Here is an 18,557-nt window from a genome sequence, read left to right as displayed (position 1 = left end):
CAGCAGTGAAGGAGTCTGTCAATGCAGTCATTAGGTCGCCAACAATGCTGCAGCGTGATAAAATCTACCATTTATTTAAGAAAAAACTGTGAATGCTGGAATTCTAAAATTCCTTTATAACTTTTTTCCTGGCTTGGGTTGGGAATCTCAGGCTTATATGCATTCTATAAGTTGTCCTGGAGAGGAGGATACAGGGGTGGGGCTTCCTTTGTCAACCTGTGATTTTGAAGAACAGAAAACCAGCCAGTGAAATCATTGAGCCATAATTTGCTGTAACAGGGCGTCTGACCATTAGTTAAACTTGTACTTCAGGGTTTGAAGTTCTTGCGTGGCAAGTTGCGGAAAGCGAGCTGATAACGTCGCAGCGAGGGAAACAGGGCATCTTGGACCCAAGTGAACAGGGCAAGCAACTGTGTATCTCCTTAACCAATTAGATTGAAGGATTGAGAAATGAACAGTGCAAGGACCGAGAAGGCAGTGTAAGTTAGAGTGGGTGAATTCAATGTCAAATCAGGTACACAAAGAGAGATAGAGACAGGGAAAGAAAGATTTGATTGAGAGAGAAAAAAGACAAAGGAAAAGCTAAAAAAAAATTAAATTTGACATTTTTAAAATCTCCAACAATTAAAACCTGAAGGAATGAGACTCAATCTGTAATTTTCAGTTAATTACTGGCAGTAATGAACACTTTTGTTAAAAGGGTACTTAGACTGAAATGGACCTGCCTTCACTTTCTGTGGAGAGTTTAGTTCGTATCTACCGCATAAATACAGGAACTTCACGCTCTTCAATGGTGAGGCAGACAGCGAGATGCAGTTTTTGCGATGCGACCAGCAGAGTGGTATATCTCGGACAGTAACTTTTGGATTTCTGCGTTTAACTGCCCCCGGCTGAAGTTGCTGTAGCATTTGCGCATAAATAACAGCACACGCCATTAGCTTCACCGTTATTTTGACAGCAAATGATGGCTCATAGTGACTGAATTAATGTTTGTATGTTTATTTAATGTGATGTTTTGAAATAATGTATTTAACTGAATTAATAACGAATGAAAAAGGTTATTTAGCAGCCTTTTTGAGAAAACAAATTAGTTTTATCATTTTAGACCAACATGCCTTTACTGAAGATTTGAGGAAATATATTTAATAAATCTATTTGAAATTAAATGGTACAATTTTAAAGGGGGTGCAAGAACAGACACCTGGGGGTTCACATTCACAAATCTCTGAAGGTTGATGATGCTACTAAAAAAAAGCATATGGGGTCCTTGGCTTTATAAATAGAGGCACAGAGTACAAAAGCAAGGGAGTTATGGTAAACCTTAATAAATCACTGGTTAGGCTTCAGCTTGAGTATTGTGTCCAATTCTGGGCACCACACTTTAGGATGTCAAGACCTTGGAAAGGGTGCAGGGATTTACCAGAATGGTATCAGGGTAAGGGACTTCAGTTATATGGAGAGACTAGAGCAGCTGGGATTGTTCTCCTTTGAGCAGAGAAAGTTAAGGGGAGATTTGATAAAGGTGTTCAAAATTATGAGGGGTTTTGATAAGAGTAGATGGGGAATGGTAGGTCAGTCACCAGAAGACCTAGATTTAAGATAGTTGGCAAAAAATCCAAGGGGTTGGGGGGGTGGGGGGAAACCATGAGAATTTTTTTTAATGTGAGTTATGATGATCTGGAATGCACTGCCTGAAAGGGCGGTGGAAGCTGATTCAACAGTAACTTTCAAAAAAATGAATTGGATATATACTTGAAAAGGAGAAATTTGCAGGGCTATGGGGAAAGATCAGGGAAGTGGGATTAATTGGAGAGCTCTTTCAAAGAGCCAGTACAGACACGGTGAGGCGAACGGCCTCCTTCTGTGCTACATGATTCTGATTCTAGACTTCAATCTCATTTAATTCAAATTCCATTAAATTACCCATTTTTGGCTTTTCAGAACACTACTTATAAGCAATTAGCAACGTGAATGGATTTTTGTAAAGATGAAATGCTAACATACTGTACAGCTATCATTGTGAATTTATTTTTCAAAATATTTTTGCATCACTTCCTAGCCACAGTGCCCTCTACTGACAAATTAGAATACTTAAAATACAATTTATATGAAATAAAATTAATTTTCTTCTCTTCCCCTTCAGTCTCCTGCACCATCCCTGGGTGAGAAAGTGAATTCTCGGCTTCTGCCAATAGTGCTCCACAAGTGGTTCATGAGGATGGGACAAGGTGGGTATTTCCACACAGGGCAAGTGCAACTGGCTTTTGGACTATCTCCCAGCAGAGATTAGGTCCCTGACAATGCTAGTGTGCCAAAACATGTAGGGAAATCACATTTGCACATTCTAACATTCCAGAGAACAGTATGCATCACACTTAAATGATGGTTTCAATACATGGTCCCTGAAAATGCTGAAGAACAGCCTCTCCTGTGTCTCAAAGGGGCAGGAACATACTACCTAGTCCATGTACAGTTTCTCAAAGCTCAACTGTGCTGCTCAGCAAAAGGGCATCTTCAACTCACTCTCGCATCTGTTAGCAGCTGCTGCAACAGCATTGATGGAAATCTGGAAGCAGATGGCAGAGGGTGGCATTGGGGTCAAAAATACCTTTTTAAATAGAAAAAAAAGTAGCCTCGCATGAATTTCCCTAACTCCAGGTTTAGCTAGGATTGAGAACTTGTTTGTACACAGCACTCCAATTCCACAGTGAATCTTAATACAACCAACAGCCAGAACATTCAGACTATCAAGGTCTCATCCATTCCCCTCCCCCCCCGTTTTGTTTCTCTTCTCCTGAAGGTACTGACTCTCACTTGGATATAGTCATCCAGGTACCAATAGCCCTCTATTACTTCACCATTCTTCATGTATGAGTCTAGATAGTGTCAGACTAGTCGCCTGTGAAGGACATCACAGCTAGGTTGAATCTTGGCCATAACCAATTTTATATAAAAACCTCAGTTGCGATCTGTCCTAGCTCCAGAGTTTAAGGCTATTTCTACAAGTTCAATTTTTTCCTCAGCTGAGATCAGCACAGTACAGATCAGGTATTAAATCTGGCACCTTCTGGTCAACATGGCTTAGTGCTGCTACATGCATCAGGAAAACTCCTCAAAACAGTTAATAAAAATGTAAACCTTTAGATCTCATTGTACCACTCAGTTAAGGACAGACTGGCCTCTGCTATCATCCTACACTTTTCCATTTTTAGAAAGGAAGTGCCCAAACTCTCAGCGACTTCACTCCTAGCATTCATTATCTATTACTCCACTTTTAGAAATCAGTGTTACTTTTCACTAACTCAATGATAACAGTATCCAGCTGCTACCTCAAATTCTTTACATGGCTGCAGGTTACTCAAATACAAATGGCATTAATGTCTATCCTGCCCTCACCTGATATCATGCATACACTAGCAGGCATTAACCAGATTGAAACAAACATTTGCCAGTATATGGTGGTTCAACATCACTGAAACCTCTCAATGTGGTTCATACAATAAATTATAGCAGACAAATGTGATACAGATAAGGAGCAGGAGCTCTGCTGATTGACAGAGGGAGAGGAACAATTTTTGTCAGATTACACTCATTAAGCACATTGGGATATTTTACTACATTAAAGACACTACATAAATGCAAGCTGTTATTCAAGGGGCACTAGGGCCAGTTATATTTCCTTAAGTCAGCAATGACCAGTGAATTGAAGCAGAGATCTACTGGTCCACATGTATGGGTATGATACCAAGAGGGTGCTTTTTCCTCAGATTTAACCAGGACACATTTCCCTTTAACTAGATTACAATACAGTACTAACATTGTAGGATCTGGTCTCAACCAAGGAGAAATACACAGCAACAACACCTCTATTAAAGAGTTTAAGATCATGAGATACATATGAGATAATTGTCCACGGAAGAAATAGGAATTATATTTCAGCATTACATAAAAGAAAGCTGTTAAACAGCATGGTAAAGTGTGACACAACACAAAGTGGCGAGACATCATTGGACACTATAAATTGCAAGCTGGTTAATAAAACGACTTTCATTTTTAAATAGTTATCAGGAAACATTATGCAAGGTCATTGCTTGATAGACATCTTAATCGGTCTTTTTGTCTGAAGCAACTGGTGGTCCTTCTCTGGTGATGTTGTCTGTAGCTTTGCTAATGCAATTCCCATCTCCATTCATAGCCGAATATTCAGACTAAAGAAAAAGACACGTGATCAGTTACAAGACTATTCGTGGGGTGGAAATGGGAAATTAAAAATACTTGTTATTTTTCCTCTTTTTCTCTTGTCAAGACGACAGACAGGCTGGTGAAATGGGCAGATGAAATTTAACATAGAAAAGTGCGGAGTGATACATTTTGGAAGGAAGAACAAGGAGCGGCAATATAAACTGAAGGGTACAACCCTAAAGGGGTGCATGAACAGAGAGACCTGGGGTATATGTGCACAAATCGTTGAAGGTGGCAGGGCAGGTTGAGAAAGCGGTTTAAAAAAAGCATACAGGATACTAGGCATCATAAATAGGAGGCATAGAGTACAAAAGCAAGGAAGTTATGATGAACCTTTCTAAAACACTGGTCTGGCCTCAACTGGAGTATTGTATCCAATTCTGGGCACCGCACTTTAGGAAGGATGTGAAGGCCTTAGAGAGGGTGCAGAAAAGATTTACGAGAATGATTCCAGGGATGAGGGACTTCAGTTACGTGGATAGACTAGAGAAGCTGGTGTTGTTCTCCTTAAAGCAGAGAAGTTTGAGAGGAGATTTGATAAGAGGTGTTCAAAATCATGAAGGGTCTAGACAGAGTAGATAGAGAGAAACTGTTCCCATTGGCGGAAGGGTCGAGAACCAGAGGACAGAAATTTAAGGTGATTGGCAGAAGAACCAAAGGTGACATGAGGAAAAACTTTTTTTTACGCAGCGAGTGGTTATGATCTGGAATGCACTGCTTGAAAGGGTGGTGGAGGCAGATTCAATCGTGGCTTTCAAAAGGGAATTGGATAAGTAGTTGAAGGAAAAAAATTTGCAGGGTTACGGGGAAAGGACGAGGATTGGGACTAGCTGAAGGTGCTCTTGCAGGGAGCCGGCACAGGCGCGACGGGCCCAATGGCCTCCTTCTGTGCTGTAACCATTCTATGATGCTACCAATTTTCTCCCCAGAAAACACCCACTGTTTTGACCTAGTGGCCATCGGTGGTGGAGCAAATGGGAGGGGTCATGATGTGCATGACTTTGAGGTTGGCTAATTTTGTATGTCTAGACTATCAAAACTGACTGCAATTAATTTACACACTTAACTTCCAAATTCCCGGTCACCTTGCTATTTTGAGTGACGCAAACGGCAACGTGGCATTGGAATTCGGTGTCATGGCTGTGCCGTGCAAAGTCGGCCAAATCTGGAGATTCACCACCACTACATCCCTCCCGCACACCTCTAACCTTCGCTCTGCCCCATGGTGGCCACTCCATGTGAGCTTGGTCAGCGGGCTATTTGACTGTTGATGGGAGAGGGGCAAATCACAGCTGAACTCATCTGATATCCAGCAGGAGTCATCAGGAACAGAGACTTTGACCAGTTTCTAACCCCATGCATCTTGAAGGGCATGGAGGTGAATTCTCATGGCCCTACTATTGGCCAGGCCTAGACCAGCTAACCAAGCCTAAACCACATTGAACAAGGTACCTTCTTGATCTGTTTTGCTCACTGCAGGGAGTAAACAAGGGGGCGCATCAACCGCCACATCCATAATTTGAGACAGGCTGGTGGAAAATGATGCAGGGTCACGGGCAAAAAAGACAATGAAATTATGAAGTGAAATTGTAGCCAAAAAACCCCACAAAAATTAAAGCAAAATACATGTGCAGCCAAGCCAATTCATGCAAATAGTTCCTGCTGCTAGCTGGAATTTTGAGAAAATGCACAAAGAGAAAGGGGGAGTGGGTTAGAATGTTCTCCTTACAGTGGTGGCAAGTCCAGCCCAGGCGGAAGGGATAAAAGTCTTGTCCCATGTCAGTTTACCGTGGCTTCAAGTGGGTATAGATCTTCAACACAAACTACCTACAATTCAGCACTAAAGTGATCATCTCAGACAGCACAAGCAAGTTTTGTGAGAACTGGAAATGTCTCTTGTGCAGCCAGGAATTCCCTCGTCAACCTGGGATTAAGGCAATTTATTGGAGCAGAGTTAGAGAGAGTTTCACTATTGATCCAGAGCGCTAGAATTCCACCACACCGCAGGATGAATTTCTACAGTTCTGCAACAGGTCAAACCCATGTTGGGAAGAAATAGCAAACTAAAAAAAACCAAATTGGATTAAACTGTTCATTATGGCAGGGTATAAATAAAATTAAGAGGCACAGTTGGCCAGATAAAAGATACTTTCTCAACAGTAAAAACAAATATTTTTTTCAGAGGGGGGGGGTGGGTCACTGCATCTCTGTTGTACAGATTTAAGCAGCCGCTTACAAAACAGTGCCTGCAAAGAGTCTAGGAACAGGTCTTCTGCCCATCAGCAAGGCCCTTATGTGTGGCAACCTAAAGTGGAAGAGGGGAACATAAAATTTTAAAATGCAAAAAAAAAAGTTGTGCACTTCCTGTAATATTACTGAAGCTGTACAGACCAATAAAATAGGGTGAAAATTACCATCTCCAAAAATAACTACAAAGCTGTATATTTCAAGGCCCCCACCAACGCACTAGCCACGTTTGAAACTCACCAGTCAATGGACTGCACCACCTGATTGTTGACTCAAGCTTTTACAAGGCAGTTAACAAGCTCTCTCAGAATCTGTGCTGCATTACTAGCAGAATCCTACTGTTGCTGTGACTGGGACTCACTTGGTGGGTCCCACTGACAGCTTGTAATGCGGCGGAGTTGCAATTTAGGAGTATTTGACGGTGATGGTGCATGGAACATTTTCCCCCAGACCAAAAATGCATCTTAACCAAATAAAACAACAATTAAAAGGCACATGCACGATGAAGCAGACAGACTGATGAGGTACGGCACTGGCTTGTGCCTCTGATTTCCTAAACTAAAGTTATCTGAGCCAGGGTACCAGGAAAGGAAACCGATACCTCAGAAGGAGGCAGAAAACATACAAACAAGTGAACTCAAGGTGCTCACACACCGAGAACTGGTAGAGTGGCAAATGTACATTGCCTTCTCAATTAGGAGACAGTAGACACCAACTGCAATTTTTAATAGAAGCTAGGGTTGGAAAGAGTTTGAACTCCGGTGTTGCTCCCAGTTCAGAATGCATTTCAACCTTCTCAAAAACTTCTTCCACATTATGTACAACATTCAAGCCCTGATGACTTTGTACTTCTACTAGAATCTCGCAGATCAATATTGCAGATTTTCTTGAAGAGGAGAATGGATGGTGACATAAAAACATAGAAGATAGGAGCAGGAGTAGGCCATTCGGCCCCTCGAGCCTGCTCTGCCATTCAATGAGATCATGGTTGATCATCCAAATTCAGTACCCTGTCCCTGCTTTCTCCCCATATCCCTTTAGCCTTAAGAAATATATCCAACTCCTTCTTGAATATATTTAATGAATTCGCCTCTACTGCCTTCTGTGGTAGAGAATTTCAAGGATAAGGCGAAATCTACCTGTGTTGGAAGGATCTATGGGAGATATCACTTTGCTCAGATCTAGGAGAGTTTAACTTTGTTTGAACATATACATCTTTCCTGTCCTGGATTATAAAGAATACTACTACAGACACTCCAGCAGAGAAGTATTTGGTTCCTTTATTAGTGCCAGATGGTTAATGATTTCATTCAGTGGTCTGTGCAGCACTGCAGATATTATCTGTGCTAAAACTCTACAGTTAGCAGTTTGAGCTTTGATCTCACGCCTTCACTTTCTTACGTTTGTTCTTTCTCCCCTGTAACAATCATAACAGAACAGTGAGTATTGAAACAATAATGCAAGGAGTCAGCGTGGGGTGGCATGAAGCAGGACAACAACGAAGCAGACAATTACTAGAATCTTATTCACGCAATGCCTGCTTGATTTTGTTACCGAATTCTAATCCAATGCAGACATTCCTATTGTATGCCAGCTTAGTTACTTGTAACAAACCCATCGGCATCCCCACGACTCAACCCAATCGGCGGAGTCATATGGACCAGGGAGATCCCTGCTTGGATCATCGGTCTGTACTGAGTTAGGCACAATTGGCCTCGCACTCCTGGCTCAGGGAAAGGAAATTGAAAAATTGACCAAAGTTTCCATTCCTGACTTATCCAGCAAAGCGTGCTGCATTGGTGAAGGCAGAATCTGGGTTGGCTGTGGGGCCCTCTGCAGTGGAGTAGCCTACAACATTCATGAATGAAAAACTGCATCCCAAGCAAGTAGTCAACACCATTAAAGATCAGAAAAGGAGGGAGAAATTGGTTGAAAGAGGATGAAAAGCAAGCCAGCCTTTTTTTAAAAATCAATAAATTAATATTTTCTATTTATAATTCAGTTTAAAAAAGATAATCCTGTGTTAACATGTAGCTTGAAAATAAAATGGAGGGATTTTGTCCTGTAGTTTCTAACTCAATCTCCACAATACAAGGCTGTTTAAAAAGTCTTCCTCAAACTAAGTGTAGCTGGGCAATAGCATATCGCATCAGGAGACATCTTTGGCCTAACACTTAAATCACATGAAAATATTCCCAGCTAATTGTCAATGTTTCCATGGGGAGCAAATGAATTTCCCCTTCCATCCCCCTTCCCTACTTTTCTACTAAAAAGATGGGCTGGGAATCTGTTCCCAGGCGTTAGACACTTACCAGAATGGGTCCCAGAGCACCCGAGGTTTGGAAAGGAGTAAAGAGCAGAAACTTTCCCTGTGATTTCCCCTCAGAACCATTCTTTGGTGGCACAGTTGAAATCTGTAACTCATGAGGAATCATGGATGCAAATCCATTTCTCATGAATCCATTGCAACAGAAACTCCACTGGGCAAATCATGCTCAGTATCAGCCCATTTTAAAACTCTACACTTAATGTGTACATTTCCAGAATGCAAAATAAATCTAGTGCCGACAATAAAATAAGTTCGAACCATAGCTGTATTACCTTCACTGTTCCATTACATGCTCCCACTTTCGGTGTAGAGATTTCCTCTTTCACAGCTCGCTTGGGCCATAGACGGGAAATAAAGGGAGCGATGAAAGGATACAAGATAGGCTCCAAGAACTTCTTGTAAACCCATAGTAGGACTGGAATGACTATGCAAGGAATGCAGACCATTGCTGTGGATCAGAGTGGGGAGAAGAAAAAAAGCTCAATTTAAGTCATTACAAATGCAGCTCATAATTATGATTTTCTCAACATATTCATCATTCCCAACAAGAGGGCAGGCATGCAATCAATTTCCTAGTTTGTCAATGCCAACCGCATGTTTGCAAGCACCGCTTGGTGACTCAAAAATTCACACTATTTGATATTGGAAAAAGTTGATTTATTTTTATTTTTCCCTACCCTCTTTTACTGATTGCCTTTCACTGGGGTACAGTTCCACTGGGTAATGCTAGACCTCCTGTACTTTTGCCCATGGCCATTCTTCATGCGTAATTCTAAACAAGAGGGTCAGCATCAAGTGGAGCATCTTGACACCCAGACAAAGCATTTAAAAAAAAAAAACAGGTGTGGGAAGCATGGCCTAGGGAACCATGGTTAATAATAACTGCCTAGATCAGCTAAGAACAGACCAGAAATCAAGCTGGAGACCTTCTGGTCTGATTAGCTCAGTATCACACTAACCATAAGAGCAATGCTGGTGACAGACCTACACAATTGAATCACATGCCTTTTAACTGAAGTGCTATTGTATTCTGATTTGGAAGGGATATCATCTGCATCATTTTACAGGGGAACAATCGGCTTTGGAGCAGTGTGTTACAAGGGATGAATAAATCTTAGGGTCCTTTTATACTAACATACAACAAAATACACTGTGCTGGAGTTATACACTGAATTACTGAAGCCAACTGGTTCACTAGTGTCCTTTAGGGGAAGGAAACCTACTGGTCTGGCCTACATGTGACTCCAGTCCCACACCAACGTGGTTGGTTCTTAACTGCCCTCTGAAGTGGCCAAGCAAGCCTCTCAGTTGTAGCAAACCACTACAAAGAATGCAGCGGTTCAAGAAGGCGGCCCAAAACCATCTCAGGGCAACTAAGGATGGCCAGTGATGGCAACTTCCCAAGAATGAATTTTTAAAAATGAGATCAAATGATGCAAGTGAACTGACAGAATTGAGAGATACATTATCTATTGGACACAAACATTAGCCAAAATTGCACTTCATTTTTAACACCGGTGTTATAGCCGTATTTTAATCTGCATTATTATAACATTTTTAAAATTAAAAGTACTTTGGAAAAGTATAATTCTATAATACTGTTATATAATATACTAGCTGGGGGAGCCCGGCTTTGCCAGGGCTGTTTTGGGCCGGGCGGTTTAAATCGAGTGCGAGGCTTTGGGGCCTCTCTGTGTCCCTCTGTGAATCTGCTGCCGGGCAACATTTTAAATCGAGTTCCAGGCTTTTGGGCCCTGTCTGTGTCCCTCTCTCAATCTGCTGCCGGGCAACATTTCTACCTTTTAATACCTTGACAGATGAAAGTGAAAGTACTTATAAAACGTTTTTGGTAAATCTTATGTTATTTTTAAAAGAGATAGTAACTTTTTCAAAGCTGGATGATCAAAGTAGTTTGAGCTGGAAGCAGTGAAACAATGGCTGCCACATCCCTGAGATGAAAACGATTAGTTCCGCCCACAGACGCTGCGATTGGCCAACCATCAGGCGACTGAACAGTAGGATTGGTCAATCGTGCCGCCACAGGATTGGTCGGCCTTGACGTCAGTCAATCAATGCTACTTAGCAGATAATGAGTTTAATTTTGAAGGTTTTTTGCATAACGCGCGAACAATTTTTGTCCGGCCAAAACGTAAATACGCTTAGGACGGTTCTGGAATCGTCAGCTTTCTTTCGACGTAACGCACGTGTAGGTACGCTCTATAACTTTCGAGTTAATTCAAGACAGACAGACGGAATGACAGACAGAAGTATCCTTTTATATACAGGTAGACTGTCCTTTATCCGAAAACCTCGGGACCAGCCGTGTTTCGGTTTTCGGAGAATTTCGGATTTTGGAAGGTGGGTCGGCAGGGGTCCGCGGGGGGGGGGTCGGCAGGGGGTCGTGCGCACGACCCCCCGACCCCCGCCGGCCCCGACCCCCCCGCAGACCCCCGCCGACCCCGACCTAAGTCGGCGGGGGTCGGGGGGGTCCGCGCCGGCGGGGGGGTCGGACGCACGACTTACGCTGATGCTCAGCGTAAGTCGGCGGGGGTCGGGGTCGGCGCCGGCGTCGTGCGCACGACTTACGCTGACGCTCAGCGTAAGTCGGCGGGGGTCGGGGGTCGGAGGGGGTCCGCGCGCACGACTTACGCTGACGCTCAGCGTAAGTCGGCGGGGGTCCGCGGGGGGGGTCGGCGGGGGGTCGTGCGCACGACTTACGCTGACCGAAAAAACCTTCGGTTTTTAGAGGGTTTCGGTTTTCGGAAGTCCGGATAAAGGGTAGTCTACCTGTATATAGATTCCTATATGCAATACACTACACACACCTGTATATGAGAAAACTGTTGAATGAAATTATATACCCAAGATAACATTTTGGAACACCTGGACATTTTACGAGTATACAGATTAAGATAACATTTTATAAAGCCCCATTAGATAGAATTATGTAACACACAGGCACTTCTTTAACGGCTAAAACTATACTGCAGGTACAATCTTTTATAAATTAGAAAATAAGAATGTACTGCATTAAATTCAACTGTGTAAGATATTGTGACTCAGGGGTACAGCGCTAGATCTGACTATATAACATACTGTGGATATACCCTGCTGTATACATTAGCCACATTACATATAATTATGCAAGACACTGTGGGACAGACTTACACCATTCCTGTTTAACTCCGTATATGCCACAGGTACTTTCCTGCATCAGTTTTCCTAAATGGGTGTGCATTTTTCAGCAGTGTCAGTAGAGTGCATTCAGGAATCCCAGCAGATTTGGCAGCTACAACCCCCAAAGTTAAATAGCCAGCCAATACATCCCATTTAAACTCTCACTCTGCATCTGAACTCACATTAAGACCATTAGGTTGAAATCCTGGATCCAGCACCCACAGAACCACACTCCAAGAAACATCACCTTTAGGAAGAGGTGGAAGACTGTCAACCTAGCTCCGTCACCATTAGATATAATGAACTGTTTGATAAAACAGTGTGGGATGGGGGTTACACCTCACATGAATCAACTAACTCTAACTGATAAATCTTCCTCGATAATATACACCATGACACTGTTCAATCTAGTAAACAGTGGCTTTCAAACTTTACGGTATGGGGGAACCTCTGCAAATATTGATACACTTTCAGTAACCCATATCCTAATGTCTAAAAAAAAAGGAAACAGTTATGGTTACAGAAAACTTATTTTTAAAGACTGCAGCAACAAATTATAACTCACTGGCAAGTCAACAAAATGAAATCTAATGACTTAGCAGACACTAGTTGAAAACCCATGGCAGCACGGTGGCATAGTGGTTAGCACTGTTGCCTCACAGCGCCAGAGACCCGGGTTCTAATCCGGCCTCGGGCGACTGTCTGTGTGGAGTTTGCACATTCTCCCCGTGTTTGCGTGGGTTTTCTCCGGGTGCTCCGGTTTCCTCCCACAGTCCAAAGATGTGCGGGTTAGGTTGATTGGCTATGATAAATTGACCCTTAGTGTTAGGGGATTAAATACGTGGGGTTACAGGGATAGGGTGGGATATGTGTTGGTGTAGGGGTTACGGGGATCGGGTGGGATATGTGTCGGTGCAGGCTCGATGGGCCGAAATGGCCTCTATCTGCACTGTGGGGTTTCTGTGATTCTGTGATAATGCCCTGTATATTATTGGGTAAGTGCAGTCAATGCTGATTCCATTTGCTACAATTTGGGTGGCTCCTTCTGTATACAGGAAACTTTGGTTTATCCGGAGGTTAACTGTCCGGAATGCTCGAGCCACCGGCAAAAATCAGGAGCCGTTTCGTTAGGTTTTTTTTCTTTTCATTGCTTTTTTTCCCCCCCACCAGTCAGGCTCTGCAAGGTCTCGCTGAAGCTGTTGCTAAGCTACAGAAGCACTTGCAAGGTACGGCCGACTGTTTAGAAGCACAGGGTTTGTTGCCAGATACGGAGCTCAAAATCTCCGTATGTTTCAACATTAGCGCTGGTTTGTCCGGCACTTTTGATGGGACGGCAACAGCTCGGTCCCGTCGGTGCCGGATAGCACAAAGTTTCCTGTACACTGATAGTTGCAATCACTGTATATCAAGGACATTCAAAGTACAACCCATCGATCATTACATATATACAGCACAGAAACAGACCATTTGGCTCACCTAGTCTGTGCTGGTGTTTATACTCCACGAGCCTCCTCCCATTCCATCTACTTCATTTCAGCCTTTCAGCATATCTTTCTATTCCCTTTTCTCTCATGTCCTCATCTAGTTTCCTTCTGAAAGCATCTAAATTATTGGTTTTAAACAATTCCTGTGGTACCAAGTTCCACATTCTTGAGTAAAGAAATTTCTCCTTATTTCCCTATTAGATTTATTAGTAAATCCTGTATTTATGGCCTGGTTTTGGATTCTCCCACAAGTGGAAACATTCTCTCCATGTGTACTCTGTCCAACCCATTCATAATTTTAATGACCTCTATCAGGTCATCTCTAAGTCTTCTCTTTTTTGAAGAAAAAAGCCACACCTTGTTCAATCTTTCCCAATAGCTGTTTTTTTTTCTGTTGGCATCCTTGTAAACCTTTTTTAGCACTTTCTCCAATGCTTCTATGTTCTTTTTATAGTATGGAGACCAGAATTGTGCACAGTACTCTGTGCAGCCTGACCAGGGTCCTATGAGTTTAACATAACTTCTCTATTTTAGAATTCTATACTCTTAGAAATAAATCCCAGTGTTTTGTTAGCATTTTGCAATGCTATTTTTAATGATTTGTTCACCTTTATCCCTAGATCTCTTTGCTTGTCTACCTCATTCAGTTTATTTTCTACAGTGTAGGTGACATTTCTATTTTTCCTACCTGCATCACCTCACATTTATCCATGTTAAAAGTTATTTGCCCCTTAGCTACCCAGTCTGCAAGTTTTCTAATGTCTTCTTGTATTATGTTGCATTCTTTCTCAGTGTTATCTGTACCCCACCCTCCAAAGTTTGGCATCACCTGCAAATTTTGATATTGAGTTACTTGTTCCTAAATCCAAATCATTAATGTAAATGATAAAGAACAGTGGTCCCAGCACTAATCCTTGTAGAACATTGTTTTCTACCTGCCTCCAATCTGAATAACTACCCTTTACCCCTACTCTCTGCTTTCTATTTTTGGCCAATTTGCTATCCATTGAACAATTTGTTCCCGACTCCTCATGCTCCAACTTTTGTCAAGAGCCTCGACAGTTCCTTAGCTCAAGCAATATGGCCCAAGAAGCCCAAGTGAGTCTTTCTATTTGCACTTGTATTTCCTGCTGCTTGGTTTGTCCTGTTGATTTTCCCTGGGCCTGCAAGTGATAAAGATCAAACTGACGGCGTCATGAGTCAAAACGCAGTGTTCAGCTTACACCCGCCGGCTAGTCGGCTCCTCACACTCTGCACTAGGGCGGAGTGTTTAAAAAAAACTAACTCCCACCCCGGGGGTCACACAAATGGGCCCAATGACTCACCGACACCCGCTCAAAGCCCGACGATCTCCCCGGCCCACTTCCACAACAAGGCTCCGAAACAGCTCCTCGCCTGACGTCCGTGTCACGAGGGCAGACCGCGAGTGGTTCCTCCTCCCTGAGTGGCTGCTTCTGACCCAATGTGCTTCGTTGCCGTCGCTAATTGGTTCTTCATCAGCCCCGCGGCTTGAAACGCGATACTGGTTGGCTAGACTAGTTAGGGCTACATGTCCCGATTGGCTGTCTGCATTTAAGCGACGTCATAAGCCTGCAACGTCATAGAGGCCGTGTAACCAAATGCCTGGTCGGGTTAGTCAACAGCCACCTGGGCAAGGGGCTGAACTAGGGTTTTTTTTCACATTTACTGTTTTTTTAATTCTTTATTCAAGTACAACAGTACTTATACAACTCATCAATTACAAAGTAAATCCATTACATCCATTGACCACAATAAGAAAAGAATAACGCCTTAAAAAACAGCTTTATGGTTAACAATATAAATGCAATGATAAATTTTTACAAATAAATCAATAATATTTACAGTACAAACTACCAATATTTCAATAAACCAAGAAAAAAAACCCCCGTATCACGCCAGTCCTACTGGCATTGTTTACCCATTCAACCGTTCAATCATCCGTTCATTTGTTCGCTCGAGCGCAAGTTCCATTGTGCGTGCATGTGTGCGTGCGTGTCATTTGTGTGAACTAGGGTTGCCAACTTTGGTTGGAGGCATTCCTGAAGGTTTGATCACCTACCTGATCCTCTGGCCAGGTGACGCTGGATCACATGGCTTCTCAGATGCTATTGAATTTACCCTATAACAGTTGGGTCCCCAGTAGTTGAGAATCTTTATTGGTGATTTCGCACCAGCAGCTGTTGAGCGAGGAGTTTCAAGAACCGGAAGGCGTCCATCCATGAAGGAAGAACCATTCCCAACTCCGTCCTTCGCCCAGCGTCCAATTCCTGAGCTTCCCCTCCCCTTGCAATTTCCAACTGCACTCCAACCAATCATGCCTCTCATAGAAACATAGAAGATAGGAGCAGGAGTGGGCCATTCGGCCCCTCGAGCCTGCTCCGCCATTCAATGAGATCATGGCTGATCATCCAATTCAGTACCCTGTTCCTGCCTTCTCTCCATATCCCTTGATCCCTTTAGCCTTAAGAAATATATCCAACTCCTTCTTGAATATATTTAATGAATTGGCCTCAACTGCCTTCTGTGGTAGAGAATTCCACAGGTTCACCACTCTCTGGGTGAAGAAATTCCTCCTCATCTCTGTCCTAAATGGCTTACCCCTTATCCTTAGGCTGTGACCCCTGGTTCTGGACTCCCCAACCCTCTCTGCGGGTTTCACTGAGCAGCAGCTGAAGGAACATAGGAACAGGAGTAGGCCATTTAGCCCCTCGAGCCTGTTCCGCCATTCAATGAGTTCATGGCTGATCTGCGACCTAACTCCATATCCCTTAATACCTTTGGTTAAGAAAAATCTATCAATATCAGATTTAAAATTAACAATTGATTTAACATCAATTGCCATTTGGGGAAGAGAGTTCCAAACTTCTACCACCCTTTGTGTGTAGAAGTGTTTACTAATTTTACTCCTGAAAGGTCTGGATCTAATTTTTAGACTATGCCCCCTAGTCCTAGACTCCCCAACCAGCAAAAATAGTTTCTATCTATCTACCCTATCTGTTCCCCTTAATATTTTGAAAACTTTGATCAAATCACCCCTTAACCTTCTAAATTCTAGGGAATACAACCCTAATTTGTGTAATCTCGCCTCGTACTTTAACCCTTGGAGTCTGGGTATCATTCTGGTAAACCTACACTGCACTCCCTCCAAGGCCAATATATCCTTCCTAAGGTGTGGTGCTCAGAACTACTCACAATACTCCAGGCGCTGTCTAACCAGGGTTATGTATAGCTGCAGCATAACTTCTAACCTCTTGTATTCTAGTCCTCTAGCTATAAAGGCCAGCATTCTATTAGCCTTTTTGATTATTTTCTGTACCTATTCATGACATTTAAATGATCTATGTACCTGGACCTGCAAGCCTCTTTGGACCTCTGCTGTTTTTAGCTTTTCACCATTTAGAAAGTACCCTGCTCTATCCTTTTTAGGTCCAAAGCAGATGACCTCGCTGAGTCAAAAACCTGAAACGCCCTCCCTACTAGTACTATGGGAGTACCTTCACCACACAGACTGCAGCGGTTCAAGAAGGCAGCTCACCACTACCTTCTCAAGGACTATTAGGGATGGGCAATAAATGCTGGCCTTGCCAGTGACACTCACATCCCAGGAACGAAAACAAAAAATTTGCCTACTTTGAAATCCATTTGCCACAGTTTTGCCCATTCACTTAATTTATTGATATCCCTTTGTAATTTTATGCTTTCATCTACAATGCCGCCTATCTTTGTGTCATTGGCAAATTTGGATAATGTGGCTTTCTATGCCATCATCTAAGTCATTAATAAATACTGTGAATAGTTGAGGCCCCAACACAGATCCCTGGAAAAGGCTGGGAAATGATTGTTTAAAATTAATGCAATTTAAGCTCATTCTGATTCCTGACAGCAGGCTAACAGCAATTATTTACATTACATCACGTCTGTTGTTGATGTGGGCACACTGCCATGGGAAATTTAAATTGCTGATCTCCCGGGCTGCTGGAGGCAGCGCTCAGGATAGGAATCCCAATTCTGGGAGGGTTGGGAACCCCAGCCTTAATGCATCAGTGTGGACCACCCTCAAAGTGCTGTAGCGACATGAGCACATAACCAAACACCTGCATTTTTATAGCACCTTTAATTAGTAAAATGTCCCAAGACACTTCACAGGAACAATTATAACCTGTGTATTCTGCGGTGAGTGACTCCCCAAAGCATTTCCACCATTTACAAGGCACAAGTCAGGAGTGTGATGGAATACTCTCCACTTGCCTGGGTGAGTGCAGCTCCAATAACACTCAAGAAGCTTGACACCATCCAGGACAAAGCAGCCTGCTTAATTGGCACCCCATCCACCACCTTGAACATTAACTTCCTCCACCACCGGTGCACCGTGGCTGCAGTGTGTACCATCTACAAGATGCACTGCAGCAACTCATCAAGGCATCTTCGACAACACCTCCCAAACCCACAACCTCTACCACCTAGAAGAACAAGAACGAAAGACTTGCATTTATATAGCGCCTTTCATGGCCACTGGACATCTCAAAGCGCTTTACAGGCAATGAAGTACTTTTGAAGTGGAGTCATTGTTGTAATGTAGGAAACGCGGCAGCTAATTTGCACACAGCAAGGTCCCACAAACAGCAATGTGATAATGACCAGAAAATCTGTTTTTGTTATGTTGGTTGAGGGATAAATATTGGCCAGGACACCGGGGAAACTCCCCTGCTCTTCTTCGAAATAGTGCCGCGTGATCTTTTACGTCCACCTGAGAGAGCAGATGGGGCCTCAGTTTAATGTCTCAACTGAAAGGCGGCACCTCTGACAGTGCAGCACTCCCTCAGCACTGCACGGAGAGTGTCAGCCTAGCTTTATGTGCTCAAGTTCCTGGAGTTCAAGGGCAGCAGGTGCATGGGAACAGCACCTGCAAGTTCCCCTCCAAGTCACACATAATCCTGACTTGGAAATATATCGCCGTTCTTTCATCATCGCTGGGTCAAAATCCTGGAACTTCCTACCCAACAGCATTGTGGGAGTACCTTCACCACACGGACTGCAGCGGTTCAAGGCGGCGGCTC

General features: G+C 43.1%; 1 protein-coding gene across 2 annotated transcripts; it reads right to left on the bottom strand.

The window, feature by feature from the left end:
* Positions 1-2,006: 2,006 nt before the first annotated feature.
* c21h18orf32 (chromosome 21 C18orf32 homolog) lies at positions 2,007-14,923 on the bottom strand. 2 transcript variants are annotated; one of them, XM_085975009.1, is made up of 3 exons: positions 14,805-14,923; positions 9,091-9,266; positions 2,007-4,208 (listed from the first exon to the last, which is right to left on the bottom strand). In XM_085975009.1, the coding sequence occupies exons 2-3, from the start codon at positions 9,262-9,264 to the stop codon at positions 4,104-4,106; spliced, it is 279 nt and encodes a 92-aa protein (XP_085831135.1). In that variant the 5' UTR covers positions 9,265-9,266; positions 14,805-14,923; the 3' UTR covers positions 2,007-4,103. The 2 variants fall into 2 exon arrangements, with proteins under 2 accessions (XP_085831135.1, XP_085831143.1); XM_085975017.1 differs by lacking the exon at positions 14,805-14,923 and adding an exon at positions 13,472-13,597.
* Positions 14,924-18,557: the final 3,634 nt, after the last annotated feature.

The sequence above is a fragment of the Somniosus microcephalus genome, chromosome 2, assembly GCF_052327205.1.
Source record: "Somniosus microcephalus isolate GS21.2 chromosome 2, FLI_Smic_1.0, whole genome shotgun sequence".
In the NCBI taxonomy this organism is placed as follows: domain Eukaryota; kingdom Metazoa; phylum Chordata; class Chondrichthyes; order Squaliformes; family Somniosidae; genus Somniosus; species Somniosus microcephalus.
The sequence above is the reverse complement of the archived record's forward strand: the minus strand, read 5'-3'. Positions and strand labels throughout refer to the sequence as shown.